This window comes from Apium graveolens, chromosome 8, assembly GCF_009905375.1.
Source record: "Apium graveolens cultivar Ventura chromosome 8, ASM990537v1, whole genome shotgun sequence".
NCBI lineage: Eukaryota > Viridiplantae > Streptophyta > Magnoliopsida > Apiales > Apiaceae > Apium > Apium graveolens.
Window position 1 is genome coordinate 10,279,010 of NC_133654.1, and position 21,140 is coordinate 10,300,149.

At 33.4% G+C, this 21,140-nt stretch overlaps 3 protein-coding genes across 3 annotated transcripts; 2 read left to right on the top strand and 1 right to left on the bottom strand.

Annotated features, from left to right (window-relative positions):
* Positions 1-43: 43 nt before the first annotated feature.
* LOC141679267 (uncharacterized) lies at positions 44-682 on the top strand. The gene has a single exon (XM_074485771.1). The coding sequence runs from the start codon at positions 44-46 to the stop codon at positions 680-682; it is 639 nt and encodes a 212-aa protein (XP_074341872.1).
* Positions 683-1,626: 944 nt separating this feature from the next.
* Positions 1,627-11,239, top strand: LOC141677457 (dolichyl-diphosphooligosaccharide--protein glycosyltransferase subunit STT3A-like). Its single transcript, XM_074483401.1, has 23 exons — positions 1,627-1,865; positions 2,016-2,078; positions 3,462-3,517; positions 3,615-3,686; positions 3,806-3,911; positions 4,021-4,071; positions 4,835-4,930; positions 5,088-5,147; positions 5,248-5,361; positions 5,596-5,682; positions 6,098-6,201; positions 6,456-6,551; positions 6,870-6,990; positions 7,111-7,191; positions 7,277-7,408; positions 7,512-7,757; positions 8,682-8,825; positions 9,054-9,240; positions 9,341-9,438; positions 9,783-9,862; positions 9,971-10,061; positions 10,640-10,729; positions 10,834-11,239. The coding sequence occupies exons 1-23, from the start codon at positions 1,749-1,751 to the stop codon at positions 10,894-10,896; spliced, it is 2,355 nt and encodes a 784-aa protein (XP_074339502.1). The 5' UTR covers positions 1,627-1,748; the 3' UTR covers positions 10,897-11,239.
* Positions 11,240-11,607: 368 nt separating this feature from the next.
* Positions 11,608-17,287, bottom strand: LOC141677546 (protein unc-13 homolog). Its single transcript, XM_074483532.1, has 5 exons — positions 16,664-17,287; positions 14,517-15,377; positions 13,408-13,863; positions 12,801-12,990; positions 11,608-12,719 (listed from the first exon to the last, which is right to left on the bottom strand). The coding sequence occupies exons 1-5, from the start codon at positions 17,054-17,056 to the stop codon at positions 11,800-11,802; spliced, it is 2,820 nt and encodes a 939-aa protein (XP_074339633.1). The 5' UTR covers positions 17,057-17,287; the 3' UTR covers positions 11,608-11,799.
* Positions 17,288-21,140: the final 3,853 nt, after the last annotated feature.

A 21,140-nucleotide genomic window follows, 5' to 3' on the forward strand; every position in this document is an offset into this window, starting at 1 on the left:
CCGCGTTGGAAGCGATAAGAATTGCTCGAGTCATGTGGGGAATATGGTTTGTCGGAATAAGAAAGTACGGGAGAACAAGAGTGTCACACCCATTATAGCTATGGATTGGAGTGCTAAGACGATATCCGATTGGAGGGAAGCCAAAGCTGAGCGATATAAACTTAACATGGTCCAGTGTGTTCGAGTGCAAGTCCAAGGTGGGTGGAAAATGCCGGAGTCTGGTGTTCTGAAGCTAAATGTGGATGTAGCAGTGAAGTTGGGATCACCCTCTTTCTCAATGAAACTAATAATCAGGGATCATACGGGTTCTTTTGTGGCTGCCAAAACAGTCTGCACGTCTATGGTGTCCACCGTTTTTGAAGCTGAAGCCTTGGCTATTTTGGAAGGTCTTCAATGGCTACTTTCTATGAACCATACTAGGGTGACTATCGAATCAGACTCCATGCTTGCTGTTCGTGCCCTGCAAGGTGTTCAGGAAAACCTCTTGGAAGTTGGTCATGTGTTGAATGCCTGTCGTACTATTCTAGATTCCAATTCAGGTTATTCCATATCTTGGGTTAAAAGACAAGCGAATAGGGTGGCTCATTTACTAGCCAAAATGCCTTGTTCCCTGCATTGTCAAAACATTGTTACGGTTCCTTCAGATTTGTTGTTGGAATCTCTTGTGTGTGATGTTTCTTAGTAATGAAATTTGTCTTTTATTCAAAAAAAAGTCAAAACAAAAATACATTTCTCTCATGAATTAGTATCATCATAAATTATCATTTTAACAGATCACAGTAAAAATTTAAGTCCACGTTAGAGCATCTCCAACCATGTGGAACCCTTAGCTAAAAATTATTAATACATACTATAAATAAAAAAATAGAGATTATGTAAAAAAAATTCATCTCCAATGGTACATTTCCCTTATCTATAAATATAGCCAACCTCGTGATGTTGACTATATTTGTTGAACCACTACAAACCTGTAAGGGGTCGTTTGGTTGGAGGTATTCTGGTATCAGGTATGAGTTTCCTTCATTCCAACCCTATACCTGATGTTTGGTTCAGAATTTTTTTCCTCCAAACCTATTCCTCGTACCCCCAAGGTATGAGTTTTTGATACCCAGGGGAATAGGTGGGTATGAGTAAGGGGTATGGGGAATCAATTTTATTTATAGTATTTCAACTTTATTTAAGCAATCAAATGTAAATGTTTAATACAAAAATATTTAATGAACTAAAATTTATTAAAATGATAATTAAAATAATATTTAAATTATTAAAATTTATAACTTAAAAAATATTTTAAATCTAAAATATTCATTCCAGCACTCAACCAAACACATGATATCATAATGATACCTCAACCCGATACCACCTTAAGCCGATTCCTGATTCCAACCCCATGCCACTTCTCGAACCAAATGACCCCTAAGAAATCTGTAAAAAAAAATTCTAATCATTTATTACCATATTGAAATAATATATTCTATTTATAACAACATAAAATTTTAATAACATACTATTTTTAAAATATAACTAACCAATATAGTTAATACCATCGAACTGCAATGTATTTCAAATTCTAACAAATTTTACATATTTAAGTCCGTTTATAACAAGACCATTATAACCACATCACGGTAAAAACTCACCAGCTACAAAAAGAAGTCTCCTCTTCGTCTTCACTCAAACCAAAGACCTGTAGTTAAAAACACACACAGTCGCACACACACGTTGCAGAGAGCTTGAATTGGTCGTCAATGGCGGCCGTTGAGACCGCGAATGACAAAGCTCTCCGTTACGCTTTCGGAAATGTGTTGTGCTTCTTCATCCTCCTCCTCATCGGCGTTCTCGCTTTCTCGATCCGTCTCTTCTCCGTAAATAATCATCTAAATTCTAATTTTACAACATTTTAGTACATTTTTTAATATTTTAATACATTTTTTGTAATAGACATTGTTTTTAATTAGATCGGATTGATTTTATTTGTGAATTGATTTGATTAGATTTTGTGATTGTGATTGTAGGTTATTAAGTACGAGAGTGTTATTCACGAGTTTGATCCTTATTTCAATTACCGAGTTACTCAGGTTCGTGTTTTCGGCTTTTCGTAAACTGTTTTACTGATTAATTGTTTTGCGGAATGTTAGTGAAGTTGTAGTTGTTATTTGAGTGCTGTTTTACGTTTGTTATCTGTGCAGTATAATGTTTTTACGAAGTGTTTATCAGCTGTTTCGTGTAAGGTTTTTAGAGAGCTAGGGCATAAAACGTATGAAGACTTAACGTATATATACAATGACTAAATGCTCGATGTTAGTGATTAGCTAGTTACTATTTGAGTGTGCTGTTATATTTGTTATCTGTAGTGTAATCAGTAATGTTTTTACGAAGTTGTTTTAGTAATAAAACCGTAAGGTCATCCGAGGGTGGAAGCATAAAATGTAAAATGCAGAGCGAATGAGTAAATGAAGAATCAAGGTATATGTACGATGACTTAATACTAAATGTTAACATAATTGGGAATAATGTAACATTGTATAAGGCAAACAAGATCGAGTTGTCAGAAGTCAACAATGCGTAACTTGATTTCATTGATAATTAAAGAAACTAGAGTACTAATGAAGTTAAATTATATGATAGCTTTTTAGCCGTTGCAGCGGAACAATATTGGCGATTTCAGCGATGTAAGTGGCAGAGTGTAGTAATATACTTGTGGTACTTCATACTTGTATTAATTCATTATCTCTTTTATCTCTAGTTAATAATTTAGGTTGATATGTTTAGCTCATAGCCTACTAAGCTTGATAGACAGTGCCCCAGTTGATAGTTCTAAGTGGCTCCGCATAGCGGAGTACTTAGGTAAGTCACTACAAATTCTCAAATTTCGCATGCAAGAAAGTTATAAAATTTTATTCTATATTGAGTTTTAAAAATCTAAATAATATTGATATCAATGGTGCTTGTTTCACTTACGAATTTACCACGGTATTGTCTTGTTCCGTGTGTGATTAGTGGGGTTTTACAATTTACATGTATCCGCACACCCTCATGACAGGCTACCATATTTTACGGGCAGAAGTTAAAGTATAAATTGGATCTTCCTCTCCAATTTATGCTACTTGATTTTTGTGCATCAGTAAGGGAAAGAACACAAAACCACATTGCTATAACCATCAGTTGTTTTTCGACTACAAGGTGCTGAGCTGTTGGTATATTTGAAACAGCTTGATACTGGGTTTCATGCTTCATTGATCTTCATAACCAATTTATAGATGCAAAAATTCATAAAGTAAAGAAAACCTAATGTAGTTTAAATACGAGATCTTAGCAGATACCGAGAAATTACTATCCTATTGTTTGATTACCTTTTTGACGTTTTGAATATCTTTGATATTATGAATGCATGTTTATTGATTTTTTTTTGAATTTACTAATAATATGTTGATGGTAACAATGTTTTGTGCTTATATCAGTTTCTTATAAAGAACGGAATATATGACTTCTGGAACTGGTTTGATGATAGGACCTGGTAAGTATTATTAGTCTTAAAGAGATTTTAGTATTTTTGACCTTTTAAGATTATTTTGTAATTATAAATTGACAATGTACCTGTCCCTGTCTTAAAGGTATCCTCTTGGTCGTGTAATTGGTGGAACTGTTTACCCTGGATTAACGTTAACAGCAGGAACTATATGGCGGTGTGTATTTATATCAATCTAAATTTAGCTAATATTCATGCTAATGGTGTACTTTATACCAGTTAATAATTGTGGTGTCCAACTGTCTGGCAGCTAATTGTTAAGCCTATGGTTTCCAGGATATTGAATTCCTTGAATATTCCTCTGTCCGTGGAGACTGTTTGTGTCTTCACTGCACCCATATTCTCTGCTTTTGCTGCCTGGGCAACCTATTTTTTGACGAAGGTTTTTTTTTTTCTCTCTAGATTTATTTAATTCTATATGTTGTAGCTATATACTTTGGTATGTTATCTACCAGTGTTTTATAAAACTTCATTCCATGACCTTTCTGTAGGAGGTTAAGGGCACTGGTGCTGGACTAACTGCAGCAGCTCTATTGGCCATGGTAAATCTACTGACCAAAAAAGGATGTTTTGTTTTAATTTTTTAGGTTCTATTATAGTTTTATTCTAAACCCCCCCATCCATCCTTTAACTGATTTGGCACTTAGACCAACTGAAAGACCGCATGTTAGATTAACCTAGGATTGGGAAAGAAAAATGAGGAATAAGTAAAAGAGAAGATGACTTTTCCTTGATATTGAAAATAGAAATCTAATAAAGTAAGTTTTGAAAGAGCCAGTTGTAGTTTGCAAAGTTCTTTATAAACTATATTTAACACAAGTAGTAAGTTTAATTTTTATTACAAGATCTTATCCAAAACAATTATTTAATAATGAATGATGGCGTGTCGCTGGTCCAAAAATAGGACAAGCTGTCATTGTCGCCAAATTTTAGAAATTCTGAGTTCGACCCATTGTACCCAAGTGCGAGGAACATTTACTAGTGGATTTTAATTCTGGATTGCATTTTGCAGGATCGAACTAGTTATTCCTGCCCAACTAGCCTACAAAATTTCAACCTTTAGTTCTTTATTATTGTATTTCAACTATTTACCTTAAAAATGTCACTTACAGTTGGCTTTGATATTGTGCTTTGCGAATTGATATCTACTTCTCTTGATTCAGAAATTGAAACAACTAAAACCAAATAATCAATTGTACAGTTAAACAAATTTATGTTCTTAATGTTATCTTGTTCACAAACATTTATGGTTATAGTAATAAGTTTTCTTAAAATAACTTTATCCTTGTTACATTGTGTTTGCAGGTTCCATCGTATATATCGCGATCTGTTGCTGGTAGCTATGATAATGAAGCTGTAGCTATATTTGCTTTAATATTCACTTTCTATCTTTATATAAAGGTAAGGTTTAGATGAATTTATGCTCATCATCCTCCCCCATAGAAATTTCGATGGCTAATTGTATTGTTTTCCTTCATTTCTCCAAATCAATTTTATTGAGATTCTGGACATTCGTTATGGTCACTATGTCATGATATCTTCAACTTATTTTATGCAGACCTTGAATACAGGATCACTTTTCTATGCTACTTTAAATGCAATAGCATATTTTTACATGGTGAGCTCGGTTGTCTGATATTCGGGGTGCTGCTTAAACCTGTGCTCATACTTGTGTTCTAGCTCGCATATTAACATGCAACTAACGTACTCCATATCAGGTCTGTTCTTGGGGAGGATACACCTTCATAATTAACCTCATTCCAATGCATGCGCTTCTTTGCATCGTGACTGGTCGCTATTCTCCTCGGCTATACATAGCGTATTGTCCACTTGTAAGTTGTAGTTCCATGAATATTAAACTATATTCTAGTGTATATCTTCAAAACATTTCAGTAGTAGTGTAGAGCAATGAATTAACAAAATGGGTTTATTATCTGTAAATCTGTTGACTATCAGCAACTCGACAGCGCTTCTAAAATTTCTATAATGCTTCAAGTTCTGATTTATCATCATTCGATTCTCATTTCTAGCTCAAATGTGGCTTATATCATTCTTGTCTTGTCCAGATTGTTTTAGGCACATTGCTAGCTGCATTAGTTCCAGTTGTTGGTTTTAATGCTGTCCTGACATCAGAGCATTTTGCATCATTTTTGGTAAGAAAGTCAAATTGCTCATTTATTTCCAAACAGCTATTGTTCATATGCTGAGGAGTTAGTAATAGAACTATTTTGCAGTAGTTTTCATGATATATTGTGTACGCTCGTATCACTTGATTCTAAATGCCCCCGGAGAGTTATGTCTGGAAAAGAATTTCCGTTGAAGCATATCGGCTAAGCTAAGCATATGTTTCAGTAAATATAAAAGCTATTCAGGGATAAAAAATAGCCAAGTGTTCTGTAGAGCCTGAAATTTATAATCCATGATCTATTTGTTAGTTTGGCTGGCATCTGTTTAAAGTTACTATGGAATGAACATTAATGTCAATATATTTGTTAACATAATTGCTCCTTTGACATTGTAAATAAAACTGTTATGCTGTTTTATCTAACCGGGAAATTTCATATGCAGGTTTTCATTATCATCCACGTGGTGGCGCTAGCGTATTACATCAAAGGACTTCTCTCTCCAAAAATGTTTAAATTTGCAGTCACTCTTGTGGTGTCTGTTGGGCTGTAAGCTTTCTTCACCTTATAATCACAGTTTCTTAGAATGTGGCAATAATCAGTAGTTTATAATGATAAATAAAAGATGAAAGAAGAGTAGATACAGCTAACTAATGAATGTTCTGAACATTTTTGCTTATATTATTAATGTAGTTTGTACCAGATTATAAATGTAGATGGCTGGTTGCTTCTAAAGTTATTGACATGTATAACAATTCAATAAAACTTCTTCTCACTATTGTGTATTTGTGTTTATTATGCAGGGTTCTGTGTTTTGCTGTGATAGCTGTACTTGTTGCCCTGGTAGCGTCCAGTCCTACAAAAGGGTGGAGTGGACGCAGTTTAAGCTTGCTTGATCCGTAAGCTTCATATTCTCGATTCGTTTTAGTATAACTTGTGAAGTACTCGTGCGTTATCTAACCTAAAGTTCTTAATGTAATTTGATCAATAGTAAAAAACTCTCTTATCTAGCTAGATGATGAGACACCCTGTTATAAATTTTGTGTAATCGTGTTAATTATGTCCATTTTATATCATCTAATGCTCGTTTGTGTACATATTCCAATAGTTTTAGTTTCTAATTAGACCCTTTTAAGTCTTTTGACTATAATTAATTCTGGAAAACAATCTCTCTAACCTTCCTCAACGTTGTTTTCATATATCTTTTGTGTGTGCAGAACTTATGCAAGCAAGTACATACCAATTATTGCCAGTGTTAGTGAACATCAGCCACCTACTTGGCCGTCTTACTTTATGGACATTAATGTTTTAGCATTTCTGGTTCCAGCTGGCATTGTAGTAAGTTCTCAATGCTTAACCAGTTTACTTGGGAATGTTAATATGCCATCTTAAAGTTGGGAAAGATCATTATATACATTTCATTTTTTTTGTTTTGAATACATTTTTAATACTTTTCAGGCATGCTTTTTGCCACTATCTGATGCAAGCTCCTTTGTGATCCTCTACATTGTGACATCTGTATATTTCTCTGGTGTTATGGTAAGCACAAAGTAACAATAGCCATATGTATGTTGCTTCAACTGAATTGAACTCTTTCTTTAATTTTGTATATCACCGTGAACAGGTTCGCTTGATGCTCGTACTTGCTCCAGCAGCATGTATAATGTCGGGAATTGCTCTTTCTGAAGCATTCGGCGTGTTTACGCGATCAATCAAATTTCAGTTGCCTGGTGTGTCACAGAGTCAGCAAATCGATGTAAGTCTTCAAGTATATGATGTATAATTCATTTATTGAAGATGTACAAATTTCCCTATTCAGTTGATTGAGTAACATATCTTATATGCTATGAACAATTAAGGCAAAAGATAATGGTTCTGAACCATCTGGCGACGTTATCCGGAATGATATAGTGAAAACTGATAGACATGATGAGCCAGTAAAGGAACGACCCTTAAGGAGGAACAAGAAGAAGGATAAGGAGAATATGGAAAAGGCTTCTAAGCCTTCTATCAAGTCGAAGATTGAGAATAAGCTTTTGGTTCTGCCTCTGGAGACATCTATCATTGCCCTTTTTCTACTGGTGCTGCTGGGTGCCTTTTATGTTGTATGTACTCTTCTTCCTTGAATATCTGGAGTTTAACATTATTCCTTGCATTACTTGCCCAATGGATAAAATTTGTAACAATGTATTGTTTCATGTCATAGTTTTCTGATTTATCAAGCATTTATAACTTTTTTGTGGATTTACTTGGCATACTTTCATACTATAAGGTACCTAAAATGTGAAAATTTAAGCAACTTGATCAAAGATTATTTCTTAATATTGGAAGATGACTGTGGGAGGTATTTGTATTTTGTAATGCCAACTTTAGAGTCGCATAAACCCTTAAAGAGCATAGCACTGTATATACATTTCATTTATGTCAACTACTCTAAGCAACACTTTTAGCTAGCATAACCAGATAAATGTGGTATAATATTTTTGGTGAGAAGAATGTTTCTGTTGCAGTATAGTTGTTTCTATTTCTCTTGGCAAAAAATGATTTTTCCTGATCTTGATCTTGCCAACTTCAGTTACTGCTTTGGTAACAGTATATTTGTTGCTTGTTATCTCATTCTAAAAGTATTTTCAGGGGTCGTATGATCTTGGTTTTTATTTCTGTATTTCTTGCTATGACTTTGTATGCTGTCAAAAGGACCGGAAATCACCTGCCAGTCTGAAATTCTTATTACGAAAATCTGATAAAATAATTTAATTTTCATGGCATATCTTACAATGGCCTTTTCTCACTTGTATACAGCTGTGAATACCTAGTGAATGAAAATGTTTCAAACTTGGTCCAAGTTAGATCCCCTATGTTTTCTTTACTTCAGTACCCAAAACTTACATGCTTAAATTTTAAGTGTGAATTTTACTTAAATTAAATTTGGTTAATTTATTTATTTCCCTTTTTAATCCCAACTATAACTGGTGGTCATTCTTCATGTGCCTAATGTTGATATATCTAACAAATGTCCCTCCCCACAGGTTCACTGTGTCTGGGCAGCAGCAGAAGCGTATTCAGCACCTTCTATTGTGCTAACGTCTCATTCACATGATGGACTTCATGTGTTTGACGATTTTAGGGAGGCTTATGCATGGTTGAGCCACAATACAGATGTGGATGATAAAGTGAGTTGCATTAAATATTTTCATTGCATGCTGTCTTCTGGCTGTTGCTGCATTACCTTCGTTCATAGATAAAGAGTATCCTATTTTAAAATCGTTAAATCTTGTATGTTTCAATTATTCTTTTAGTACCAGATCTTTAGGCTCTATTTTATTTACATATTGAGTACTTATTTCGAAAGATAGCTAATCGAGTCTTTAACATATAGAGAACCACCTGACTTTTTTCAGGTTGCATCTTGGTGGGATTATGGTTATCAAACTACTGCTATGGCAAATCGAACTGTTATAGTTGATAATAACACCTGGAATAACACACATATTGCAACTGTTGGTACTGCCATGTCATCTCCTGAAAAGGCAGCTTGGGAAATTTTTAACTCTTTGGATGTGAAATATGTTCTCGTTGTTTTTGGAGGTTGGTTCTCCATCTCTAGTTTATGGATAAAAAGGAAATAAAAGAAAATGATAAAAATTGTAGAAGTAATGCTAAGTTCTAATCTGACCTCACACTGCAGGTCTTGTTGGCTATTCTAGTGACGATATAAATAAGTTTCTCTGGATGGTTCGTATAGGTGGAGGTGTATTCCCACACATCAAAGAACCTGATTATTTGGTAAGGAAGTTTTTCTTGATGTACGTTTTAAGGTTGTGTTAAATGGTTATTCAAAATAACATTCTTTTAATGTGGTGAGTGGAAGTTGGGCACATTTTATACAGTAGAAATTTTAGGGGTTGTGTGTACTATATCCGAGGTTCTATAATTTTCAGCAGATTTTTTAAAGTTTGTATTTGTACAATGAGAAATGATAATTGACTAGGTACCCATTATAGAAGTAAGATGACAAGTAATATGACATCGACTTGTCGTCTTTGGGGTAGAGATCGCAAAACTTCTTTTCAGAATTAATCTTAAAATATCATATTACTAACCTGATAGTGTTTCGTTATTTCTTACAGAGAGATGGTCAGTACCGAATTGACTCGCAGGCCACTCCCACCATGTTAAATTGCCTCATGTACAAACTGTCGTATTACAGGTATGAAGCTGTTTGTACATGAGAAAGCAATTGGTTATGTTTCAAGTTTTTGCTTCCTTTAGTTATCCACATTCTCAATCTATCTCCTCCCCCCTTTCTTTGCTGCAGGTTTGCTGACACAGATGGGGGTAAAGCATATGACAGAGTAAGGCGGACTGAAATTGGAAAGAAGAATATCAAATTGACCCATTTCGAGGAGGTAAGGCTAAATTTTTTTAAGTTGAAGACAATTTATTAGTTGCCATATTGCTTCCAACGGTTTTGTAGTATTTAATGTATGATCTCTACTACAAAGGTTTAACAGTAGATGTGTGGGATCAGTTTTTTTTAGTGATATGGTAGTTTATAAACCTCCTCCATTTCAACGTAGATGGCTTCTCAGCCTTGATAAAATACCAAAACAAAAGGGTTGCCTGTTCAATCAATGAACATAGGTAGGATGTAACTACACTTTGTAGTCGCATATGTTTTACAGGTTTCTCTGGATTCATGCCAAATGCAAGCGTAAATACATAACAGTGAAACTTAAAATAACCAAAGGTCTAGGATGTTTATTGCCAGGATCTAAACAGGAATTCACTTGGTCCGCTGAAGTGGAGAATTAACTTCAGAGGTGCCCCTTATTAGCTGATAGTGGAGCACTTCATGAATAACTCTGTTCATTTGCTACCCTATATTTTCTTATATTAACTCAAGTATATCCTATTTTTTTTCTTCAAAGTTTGCATATCTAATGTAATTGTTCTGATTCATTTATTGGCTTACAAAAATATGTAGGTATTCACAACTCACCACTGGATGGTCCGTTTGTACAAACTAAAACCTCCAAGAAACAGGATTAGATCTAAGACAAAGAAATCCAAATCGGTACAGTTTTCAAGAGTAAAGTACTTCATTATAGTTTGCAAGGAATAATTCTAAGTATTCAGCCATCTGACATTTACTTTGTTTTTGCTCTTTTTGAATGGCAGAAATCTAGCTCGACGTCAAACCAAAAAAGAAGGGGAACAGGAAAGAAAAACCCGTGGCACTAAATACATATTTATGGGTATTTGTCTCGGGTAGAACATATGAAAAAGAGAGAGGTTTGTAAGCACCAGCCGGTGGAATTTGAGGATCGTTAGTCACTAGTTACTACATCAGATTAGCAAATGATTAATCGAAGATTTTGAATTTTAGTCTTATACTGTATTCTCACTTGAGTTGTAACTTTTGATACAATATTAAAAAGAGAAATGTTTAGCACTTTTTTGATACAGTTTTTTTAAGAACCTTTGTACTAGATCCAGATACATTGTGAAATGCCCCAAATTCTGATATTTCGTTGTTCAGGTTCATTCTAATAATCGATTAATAGGGTGCTTGCGCTTTGTCTTTGGTCCTGTGTTTCTCAGATTACATGCTGTTATGATGTTCAATTCTTGATATATGAAATGTGATTGTTTTAAAGTAAGTTGTGGCATAATCTATCTATATTTGATTATTTGTGCTTTCTCGATGGCCTGGGCCTGTATGAGACAATATCCCGTAGTGCGTGAATTCAAATATTGTCAGACAAATACCTCTTACTAATCTAGAGCTGACAATTTGGTATACGACACGAGAACGAGACGATATAAATGAGTATGTATTCAGTTTTTTGGTACATAAATACAAAAGTATACGACACGAAAGAACACGAAATCTAAATGAGTACGAATATATGTTTATCCTCGGATAAATGAATATCTCGTACAAATGGGATGATAAATGAATTAGTACACTCTTTAACAGTAATTGATGGAAGTTTGAAGCAAAAACAGAACTATAAATTGTGCATGTGGTATGTAACAACAATAATATTATATACAGTGGTTATTTACTGTTTTCTAGCAGGGAGCTTTTACAACAGCTTATATGAAGTTAGTAAAGTATCTTTCGAGATCATCTGAAGTTGGTCACAGTTCTTTTGGCAAGTTGTAGGCCTTTTTAAGAAAGTTTGTTGCCAATTTGTCACTTCGATGACACAAAACTCGCAAAATTGTATTAGATTCATTGGGATCCCACTGACCAGAGGTTGGAGGTAGAGGAAGCCTGGATTTGGCAGTGTTGCCATACTCGTCCATTATAGAAGACTTAAATTCTTCTATAAGACTTTCTGTCTCGGTGCGAAATAAAGGAAGAACAAATCTCACCGTGCTTGCAAACTTTTCTATCAAGTCAGTTGGCAATCCATCCCCGCCAGACCAAAATAGATCTGTAAGAAGTCTAAAATCATCCTCTATTATTGCAGAATCATGTAGGTTAAAAACACGAGAGGGCCCTCCGGCAAGCAACACCAATAAAAAACCGTCAAAAGCAGCTTTCATCACGTCAGTAATTAGGCGTGTCCGGACTCTGTCGTGGACTGTTGATGATATAATTTCTAAATATTGCTCTAGCTCCTTTAGAAACGGTTGTATTCTTGAAGAAGAAACTTCCCCTATATATAGCCCATCCCAGAGGGCATGGCTTAAATCTTGAAATACAATTTTGTATGCAGCTGCCACACAGAGTGACTGGACCCCTTCCACACCTGTAGCTCGTGAAAGATCAAACTTTGTTACTAAAACATTATCCAAATGAGTGGATCCATTATTTCTCAAATGATCTACTGTCTTCTTCTCCAGAGCATCTACACATTTACGGATATGGTGAAAACTATTAATGCGTACACATAGTTCTGGTATTCCAAAAAAATCATTTCCATCTGTACTCCCCCCTTGGGATTTCTTCCTCGGTATCAATTTATCTTTCTTTCTAAATATACCAGGAAGTTTAGAGCCGGCTGTACTTCTAGTCAAAGCCGGCAATGCTGGGATGAAATCACTTCGAGATCCTGCAGAGTATAAAAGAGTCCTGTGAGAGAAGTCACTTGATCAGAATTGCATGCATGTTTGCTTTTAAAGTAAATGTTTACCGCAGCCAAATTTTGCAGTCAATATATATTGCTGAAGGCATCTATCAAGACCATTTATTAAGTCAGATAATGACGCAGAATGCTGTGGTATCGGCAACATAAAGAACCCCTCCAACGTTTCATTTACTGTCCGTAGAACCACTGCTGTTGATGAAGCAATTTGCTCTTTGTTTGCTTGTAGGTTCCAGGTCTACATTATTTAAATTAGAAAAAAATTGAATTTGCTTAATCAATGAACGACTGAGTTGAACTAGTGCAACTCATATATCAACAATACAATTATCAATTACGTTTGCATAAATAAGTGCCAGAAAAGGGAATGAGATTCAGTGTTCGACAGTTTGACATTAACAAGAGAAAGATTGCCTCAAATTTGCAAAAAATAAGTCAGTTCCACACGACTCCCAACGAACATTATCTTCTTATGTCTGACACAATTTTCTTCCATATAAGGGTATCACCCAAATTGTTGCTAACATTTTAAGCTATTAACTAGTTCCTGATGTTCAGTCAACTAGAATCTCTTCATATTATAGCAACCCATCAACACTCATATAGTGGAATTCAACTGGATGCTCTATTAATAAACACAAGACGAATAAAATACCTCTTGCTGAAGATTTCTGTCAACCGATTCTTTAAGTCTTTCTATTCTTGTCCGTATCCATGATTTTATTAAGTTAGAGATCACACCTTCAGCCTCATAAGGAGTCATTTCCTGAATTATTGATTTCCCACCATCATCACTGTCAACCGAATCTTCAACTGCCATATGCACGAGATCTTTTTCTAGCTTGTCAGCAGAAATTAGGACTTGTAAGTTATCAGGAGTCATCTCACTATTAACAGAAACAAATTTCTTTAACTCATTTCCGTAGCAAGCATGTAAGGTTGCTACAGCTACACCAGTGGCAAGAGGATGCCATCTTTTCAGTATTGGACTATATATTTCCTTCTCATTGTAGGCCAGGTCAATAATTTCTTGAGCAAGAATGCAAAGGACAGGCGGAGAATTCTGCTGATGTTTAGCTGAACGTTTGCTTAAATATACACACTCTCTTGCCTGCTTCATTGTAGATGAACAGAATAAATATGCCACACTCATAACAATAGAAAGAACTAAGTTTAAACCTGTAGGCATAGTGTAACTGAAAATATTATCAACAAAAGGCACTGCACATAAAGACTCTTATATATTGATTGAGACTAGCACAAAGACATAACGAGAAATTATTTATGTATTCAAAATTTTACTGTATTTGGAAACTATTGGTCACCTGTCGGAATATCAATAAGAACACAATTCGAGGAAAACGAATTGTCGGAATATCAATAAGAACACAATTCGAGGAAAATTAATTATTGAATTGATCATGAAATTTATTTACGTATCGCATGAAAGCTGTATCATAATAATATATTCCTAATTATAAGATAGAATCACAATTCAAAAAGTAAGTCATAAATGGCATCGAATGTGGATAATTAGATAATTCTAATCCACACACAAAAAAAAGAAGATAAGGTTGCAGTGCAATTCGAGCAAAGACCTAGAAAGTATTCTCTATATAAAACATTTTTACATTTGAGTTGAAGGTATATGTCAGTAGTAATGGTTTTCTTGAATAGAGTAGTCTAGAAGACCCTACAATTATCTCACTATAATGTCATTGCTTAGTTCACATAGGCCATAGAGGCAGAGGGGCGAAAACTTGCCTGAGAAAAAGCTTTGCGCATGGATGACCTAATGTAAGTGTCAACTCTTTCAGGTGCTATGTCAATTTCATTTCTGTTCTTATAGTCATGGGAGATGTCTTCCAGTATATTGGCTGTCAACACACTGAAGGTTAAGACACTTTCCATTATATTAATGTTACCCCGGAAAAAAGTGTCATGGTAAAGGAGTAGTTTTTTCTCTGCCCAATTCAATATCTTAGTCATTGTGGATCTCAAGGTTTTGGAATAAGCAGGATCCTTTGTCACTCTTGCATCTTTTTCAACATCCAATAACAGGTTATTAGCGGCAAAAAGCAAGTCATTTTCAACTTCTCCAGTAGAAACATAACGATAAAAGAAAACCCAAGAGAAACAGAGATTATGAAATGTTTGGTTTATTCCAAGAACTACCCAAGTCTTTTTAATAAGCTCTAATACCTCGTCAACCTCTTCAATAACAGACGTTGCGTCATTAATATCAAAACAAGCCTCTAGAAGTATTTGGTAGAGTTGGAGATTTAGTGGAATTCCATCTGCCCAGTGGCAAATCTCAGAGAGATTCCCGTCATTTGATCTGCAAGCAAGTGACATGACAATGTCCCGGAGGACTCGCATTGATTCACTGTGCTTGCCAGTCTCAATCGGTTTCTTCAAGGACTTATGTACAAACCTCCTAAGTTGTTGAGCGGAAGTGTTGTTCTTATCCAGTGGCAGGCATGGGTGCTTGACAAGTCCAGCTTCTAGTACCTTTAAATTTCTTTGTTGCCATGCCACATATTCTTTTTCTGTAGGAAAGTCTGAAGAATTAAACTGCTGCATTAACTCCAACGGTAGAACAATTGACTCTATGCGTCTTCCAAGCTGAAAACATTAATTCCACAACAAATATGCTGTATAAAAATATGTACATGTACCACTAAAGAACTGTGTGGCAAATCTCGTACTCCAGTAAATGAGAATCTCCTAAGCAATTACACAGTACATCTACAAGTATCAAAATTGAACTGAAGGAATTTAAAATATAATAGAGCTTCACATGTTACGCATATTAGCTTTTAGGCTGTTAACTCGATTGCTTCGTATTTTATTGGAGCAACAAATTGAGCCAGAAACTAAGAATAAAGAAAATATCTACAACAAGCTACACAAATTTAAAATTCAATATTAGATCAAAAGAGAAAACACCCAAGAGCAAGTTGAAATTATACAACCGCCCTTCCCCTAAAAATAATGGAACATTAAAACCACCTAGTACCTAATAGTGTCCTAATGTATTTGGATAAATTAACAATCTAACAAAATAAGAATATATTACGAAGACAATATAACAAATTATTAAAGATATATGATCCGATTGAGCCCTCTGCTAACAAGTAACACCATGACGGCTTTGGGAGAATTCATAACTTAGCGTAGCATTAGAGTAAAGTTTTAGGAAAGATCTAGAGTTGACACCAATATTCTCAACAAACAAAACACAGGCTTGTGAGAGGTCTCAAATTGAAACCCTCCTCCTACCATATTCTCAAGAGAAACATATAATAAGTTTGATAAGGGTAGACCATAGCTCCAAACATCCAAACAACTGGGCTCCTAGTGATCTACGCTTGGAAACCCTATTCCCAAAACGAGCTTTGGCAATGTTTAATCCAATTAATCCCATCTTTTAACACCACAAGGATTTGGGAAGTTGGTGATATGCGTTGCATCTGAACCTCCTGCTCCAATATTCTCATCGAAAATAATAATATGATACTAAATTTGATACTAAATTGGACTATAGCTTCCACAAAGATGCCATATTAGTGGTCAACTCTCTCGAACCCAATCCCAATACCGCTTTCAATTGAATGACTATACAAAAGATATAAAATCTACTTAATCCCTTCTAATAAGCTTTTAAGAAAGTTAGTAACTTTACACAAATGTACTCTGACTTGACACTTCAAACAAGAATCTAAGCTTCGTACGCAAATTTGCAATACTCCCATCCTATTCTTTTATTTTTTTATCCCAATCAAGATTTAATTTTTACAGGAAAATCCCACAACCTAAACACGATATCACTACATTAAAAAACCCACAAAAACATAAAATTTGCTCAAGCAAATCAATACAAACACAAACAATTATGCATCAATATCCACCTGAGTAGCAGCAATTCTCAGCAAAGCACGACGAACCCGCGAATCAGTTGGTTCCGAAACCCTCATCTGAACTCTCATCAACTCCCCAATTGTCACTTCCCTAACCTCATCCTCCCTCAAAGACCTCTTCTTCAACCCCAATGCCTTCTTCATCTTACTCGCGGCAACCGAAGAAACAGACCTCTGCAGCGAAATTGAGGGCTGTTTTTCAACATTCTTCTTCACAGATGAAGAAACATAAGTTAAAGGCCTAGTTCCACCGGAGCTCCGGCAAGCTCCGATCAAGATCTCATAACACGTTTCCCGGAGCTCTAATTCAGATAATCCATGACCCATTTCACCAAATGGGCTAACAAGATTAGTATCATCATCAATATCATTATTTAGTTGCATAATTGTTGCTTAGTTTTTTCAAGTTTTTATAGAAAAAAGCAAGTAAAGATTGAATCTTTATGGATTTTTGATGTGTGTAAGTGTGAATTGGATTGATGGGGTGGTTTAGAAAATGAAAAAGTTTGAATCTTTGGCGCTTTTGAGGAGTGGTTTGGTGATCTCTATATATGTGGGAATTGGGGTTTAATGGAGCTGGACTTTTTTCTTTTTATATTCTTGGGTTTAATGGAGCTGGACTTTTTTCTTTTTATATTCTTGCTTCGGTTTAAAGGAATGAATTTGTCATGTTAAAAACTAAATATTAAGTGAATTTTGATGGGTTGAGAGCGTAGTTATAGAAATCGGTCTATTTTTAAAAAAATACCGATAAATTGGTCAAAAATATTTTGATTGATTCATTAAATTTTTGATAAATCATTCAATTTTTTAAAATTACCCGATAATCACAAATCAGTAGTTCAATCAATTAGTTTCGATTTTCGAAATTTATAAATGAGACTTGTTTAGGGGCAGAATTATTTGTTTTGTTGTCGATCTTCAGTTTAACAGATATTAAAAAGTGATTTTTCTTGATAATTGAATAATGTGTATAAATATATAATGAGAATGACATAGTAAATGGTATAGTTGACGTGCAAGTAAGGTAACAGTGGTCATATGTAAATTCCAATTATTATACTCTTAGATATAGATGTTATTTTCAAAAGATATTTTTATGAAATATTACAAGTGCACAAGTATTTATCATGTATGACGCACAAAATATGTGTGGACAAAAGAATTGGGTCATGCATCGAGTGATTTAAATATGATAGACTAGTTAACTAATTGATGGTCAATTCTTTCTTGTTTGTGGGAATATAAGGATGGAAATTACAGAGATTATGAAACTAGTTAACTAATTCGACTGGTTGTGACTTGCACTAGATTTTGTTGATTGTATCAGTACTCTAACTTAACACAACTAATTCAAACAAAAATCCTAGTTAATCCGTATCTAATTTATCTTGAATCAATAGACTCAGTACTGGAGTAGCGGATCTATACCGCAACCGCTTTTAAGTCTTTGTGGCTCGTCTTTTTGATTGTACATATTTCTGCTGGTGCAGATTCCTAATCTAATTTCTTTCACTCTAATGTTTAGGTCGGATTTCATGTTTACATTATTAACAGCAATATTGTTGTATGGTTCATAATCACAGTTAATTCATTTTTAGGATACACTATATCAGCCGAGCAGTCCCAAAATCTCCCGAAATCTGCTAGTTTGCACTTAATAAAAAATCTTATTATTACTTATTTAGTTGTACAAGAACATTATGTGAATAGTTGGCCGTAGAAATTTGTGGTTCATTTTGTGCACTCCTTTGTAAAAATAGATTATAAGTTTCACTTCTCTAAAAACTAAAGAAATTCACCGTCGATGTTCTATTGTACTTATTATTTATTATAGCATTAACTTTTATTATAGCCGTAGTTTCCACTTACAGACGTTCATACAAATGTCCTGCAATTTATAAGTGTACATTACAAACACGAGCGCACTTCTATTACATATGATATAATGTAAAACAGGTAGTAAAAGAAAAAATGGAAATAGAAATATCAATTACAGCAAACTGCCATCCGACTGTTTTAGTGTGGACAGCTCAAAGTCCTCCTCAATGTTCCCCGTTTCTCTTTTGCTTTTTTCTGAGCTTCATTTTTTTGTTTCCAATTGCGCAAATTGTTCACAAGGAACATCTCTAGTTAATATACAAATACTGAATGAAAGTATATTCCTAAAGTTTAATCACGAGTCACTTGATTATTGAGTACAAAAACATTTTATTCGGTGAACAAGTACGTACTAATATTTATGGCACCCACCTCCTCATGGAGTAGCATAATAGTTGGTGAATAAAAATTTATGTAAATAGATGATAACATTGACACGTACATGAACAGATGACTAACAAATACGTATAGAAACAGATAAATGACCTGTGTATTAATAGATTTTTCTCCATGAAGTTTTGTTATTTTTCAATCTACTCACGTTTACCTTGTTTGTGAGTTAAAAAAAACTATGTAAACCTGACACATACTGACCGACTCACTTGTTGATTAATAGACTCTTCTGCATACTTTTTTGTTTTTTTTTTTCAATGTTTACCAGCTTTTCAAACAAATGAACATGCTTAATGGCAAACACTAACTTATGCGTTAATAGATTTTTATGCATGCCATTTTGTTTTTTTTTATTTGCTCATGTTTACATTCGATCAAGATCTAAAGACCATAAATACTTTTTTATGTATTTACTTACATTTGTGTTAATAGATTTTTATGGATGACATTTTGTTATTTTGTTATTTTACTTAGGTTTATCTTCTATCAAGATTTTAAGATCATCAATTCTTCATATTATTTTCTTATTTTTTCAACCTAAGACCACTTCTTCTAAGATGGACTCCTCTGATAATATTATTATTCATTCATTTCTTCTAATCTTATATTATACAATTAATGAAGTCTAACTTAAGTTAACTTTTTTAATTTATAAGTTTAATTTGAGTTTAGCTTATAAAGTAGCATGCCTTCTTAAGTAGATAAGTAGATGTGAGCCAGATAGAGAATTGAAACTAGTAAACTATTTTCTTGAATTTTTGTTAACACTAATTTAAACAATTTAAAAAAAAATTGAGAAAGCATCAATTAAATAAGTAACTTGATCATCAAAATAAAAAATCAATATTTTCCTGAAATTTTAATGTTTTAAAAAAAACATTAAGAAAAAATAGTTTTAAATTACTCATTATTATTTTTCTAATAGATTTACAATTATTATAGGAAAACACATTATTATTATTATTAGTATCAAAATAAAAAATCAATATTTTCCTGAAATTTTAATGTTTAAAAAAAAATATTAAGAAAAAATAGTTTTAAATTACTCAATATTATTATATCTTTTCTAATAGATTTACAATTATTATAGGAAAACACATTATTATTATTATTAGTAAAATTATTATAAATTTTATCTTAAATTTGATTCTATTGTTATTTGTAAGATTATTTAGTACTATCTCCCCTATGTGTAATTTTCAACAACAACATAAATTCATCTTTGATTTGTGATGGTAATTTGTACTTATTTTGATATATTTTATTTTTTATACAAAATTAACTTGTCTAAATATTAATCATAAAATTTAACAATACTTAAATTTAATATATAGAATCTAGTATGAAATCATATATGAATTTTAAAAATAATATAACATAGATCCAAATCTTAATTTATATTTTTGCAACAATAATATTATATGTAATCATGTAGAATATATTATACTTTTATTTTAATAAAAAAATTTGCTGCTAAATTATAAATTATATTTATTACTCAATACATTTACATATTTAATTAAACAACATAATTTCTTTGACTAAAAAACTCAACCAACTTGAAATTTTCTAAATAAAATCTTGAGTTTTTTATCCATACTCAATTTTAAATATTGTTCATATTTTTTTTTAAATCTTTAGTGCATTAAAAAATGAAATAAAAAATTTGGATATAAATAGTGACGTGTAGAGGGAGTACTTCAAATTTTATTTATATTTTTTTGATTTGGTTTAATCAGATTAAGAGCAGGATTATATTAACTAGCATTTTGGAAAAAAAGTAGTTCTCTTTTTTATTAGAGTCCACCTTTGTTTTTAGATCTAGGATTGTAATCACCCTTTCTATTTTCCATCAGGCACATCTAGAATCCAGTCAGTCTCACACTTTAATTCTTTTCACTCTTTCATCTTCTCTTCTCTTTTATTGTTTTTCAAAAATTTTGAATAAACGTCTTTTTTGGGTGGGATCTAATCTTTTTGGGTGAGATCTTGTTTGTACTTGTTCTCAAGGTTGTCCCAAATCTTTTTGGGTGTGGGTATATTTTGTTTAAAATATTTGTGTCTTTTGATGTTGGTTTGGTCGGAAAGTATTTATGTGATTTTTTTGGAGATCTAGATTTATTGCATCAAAATTGAGAATATGGTGAATATCACAAGAGCTTACTTTTCACAAAAAAGATTATTCATAGTTTGA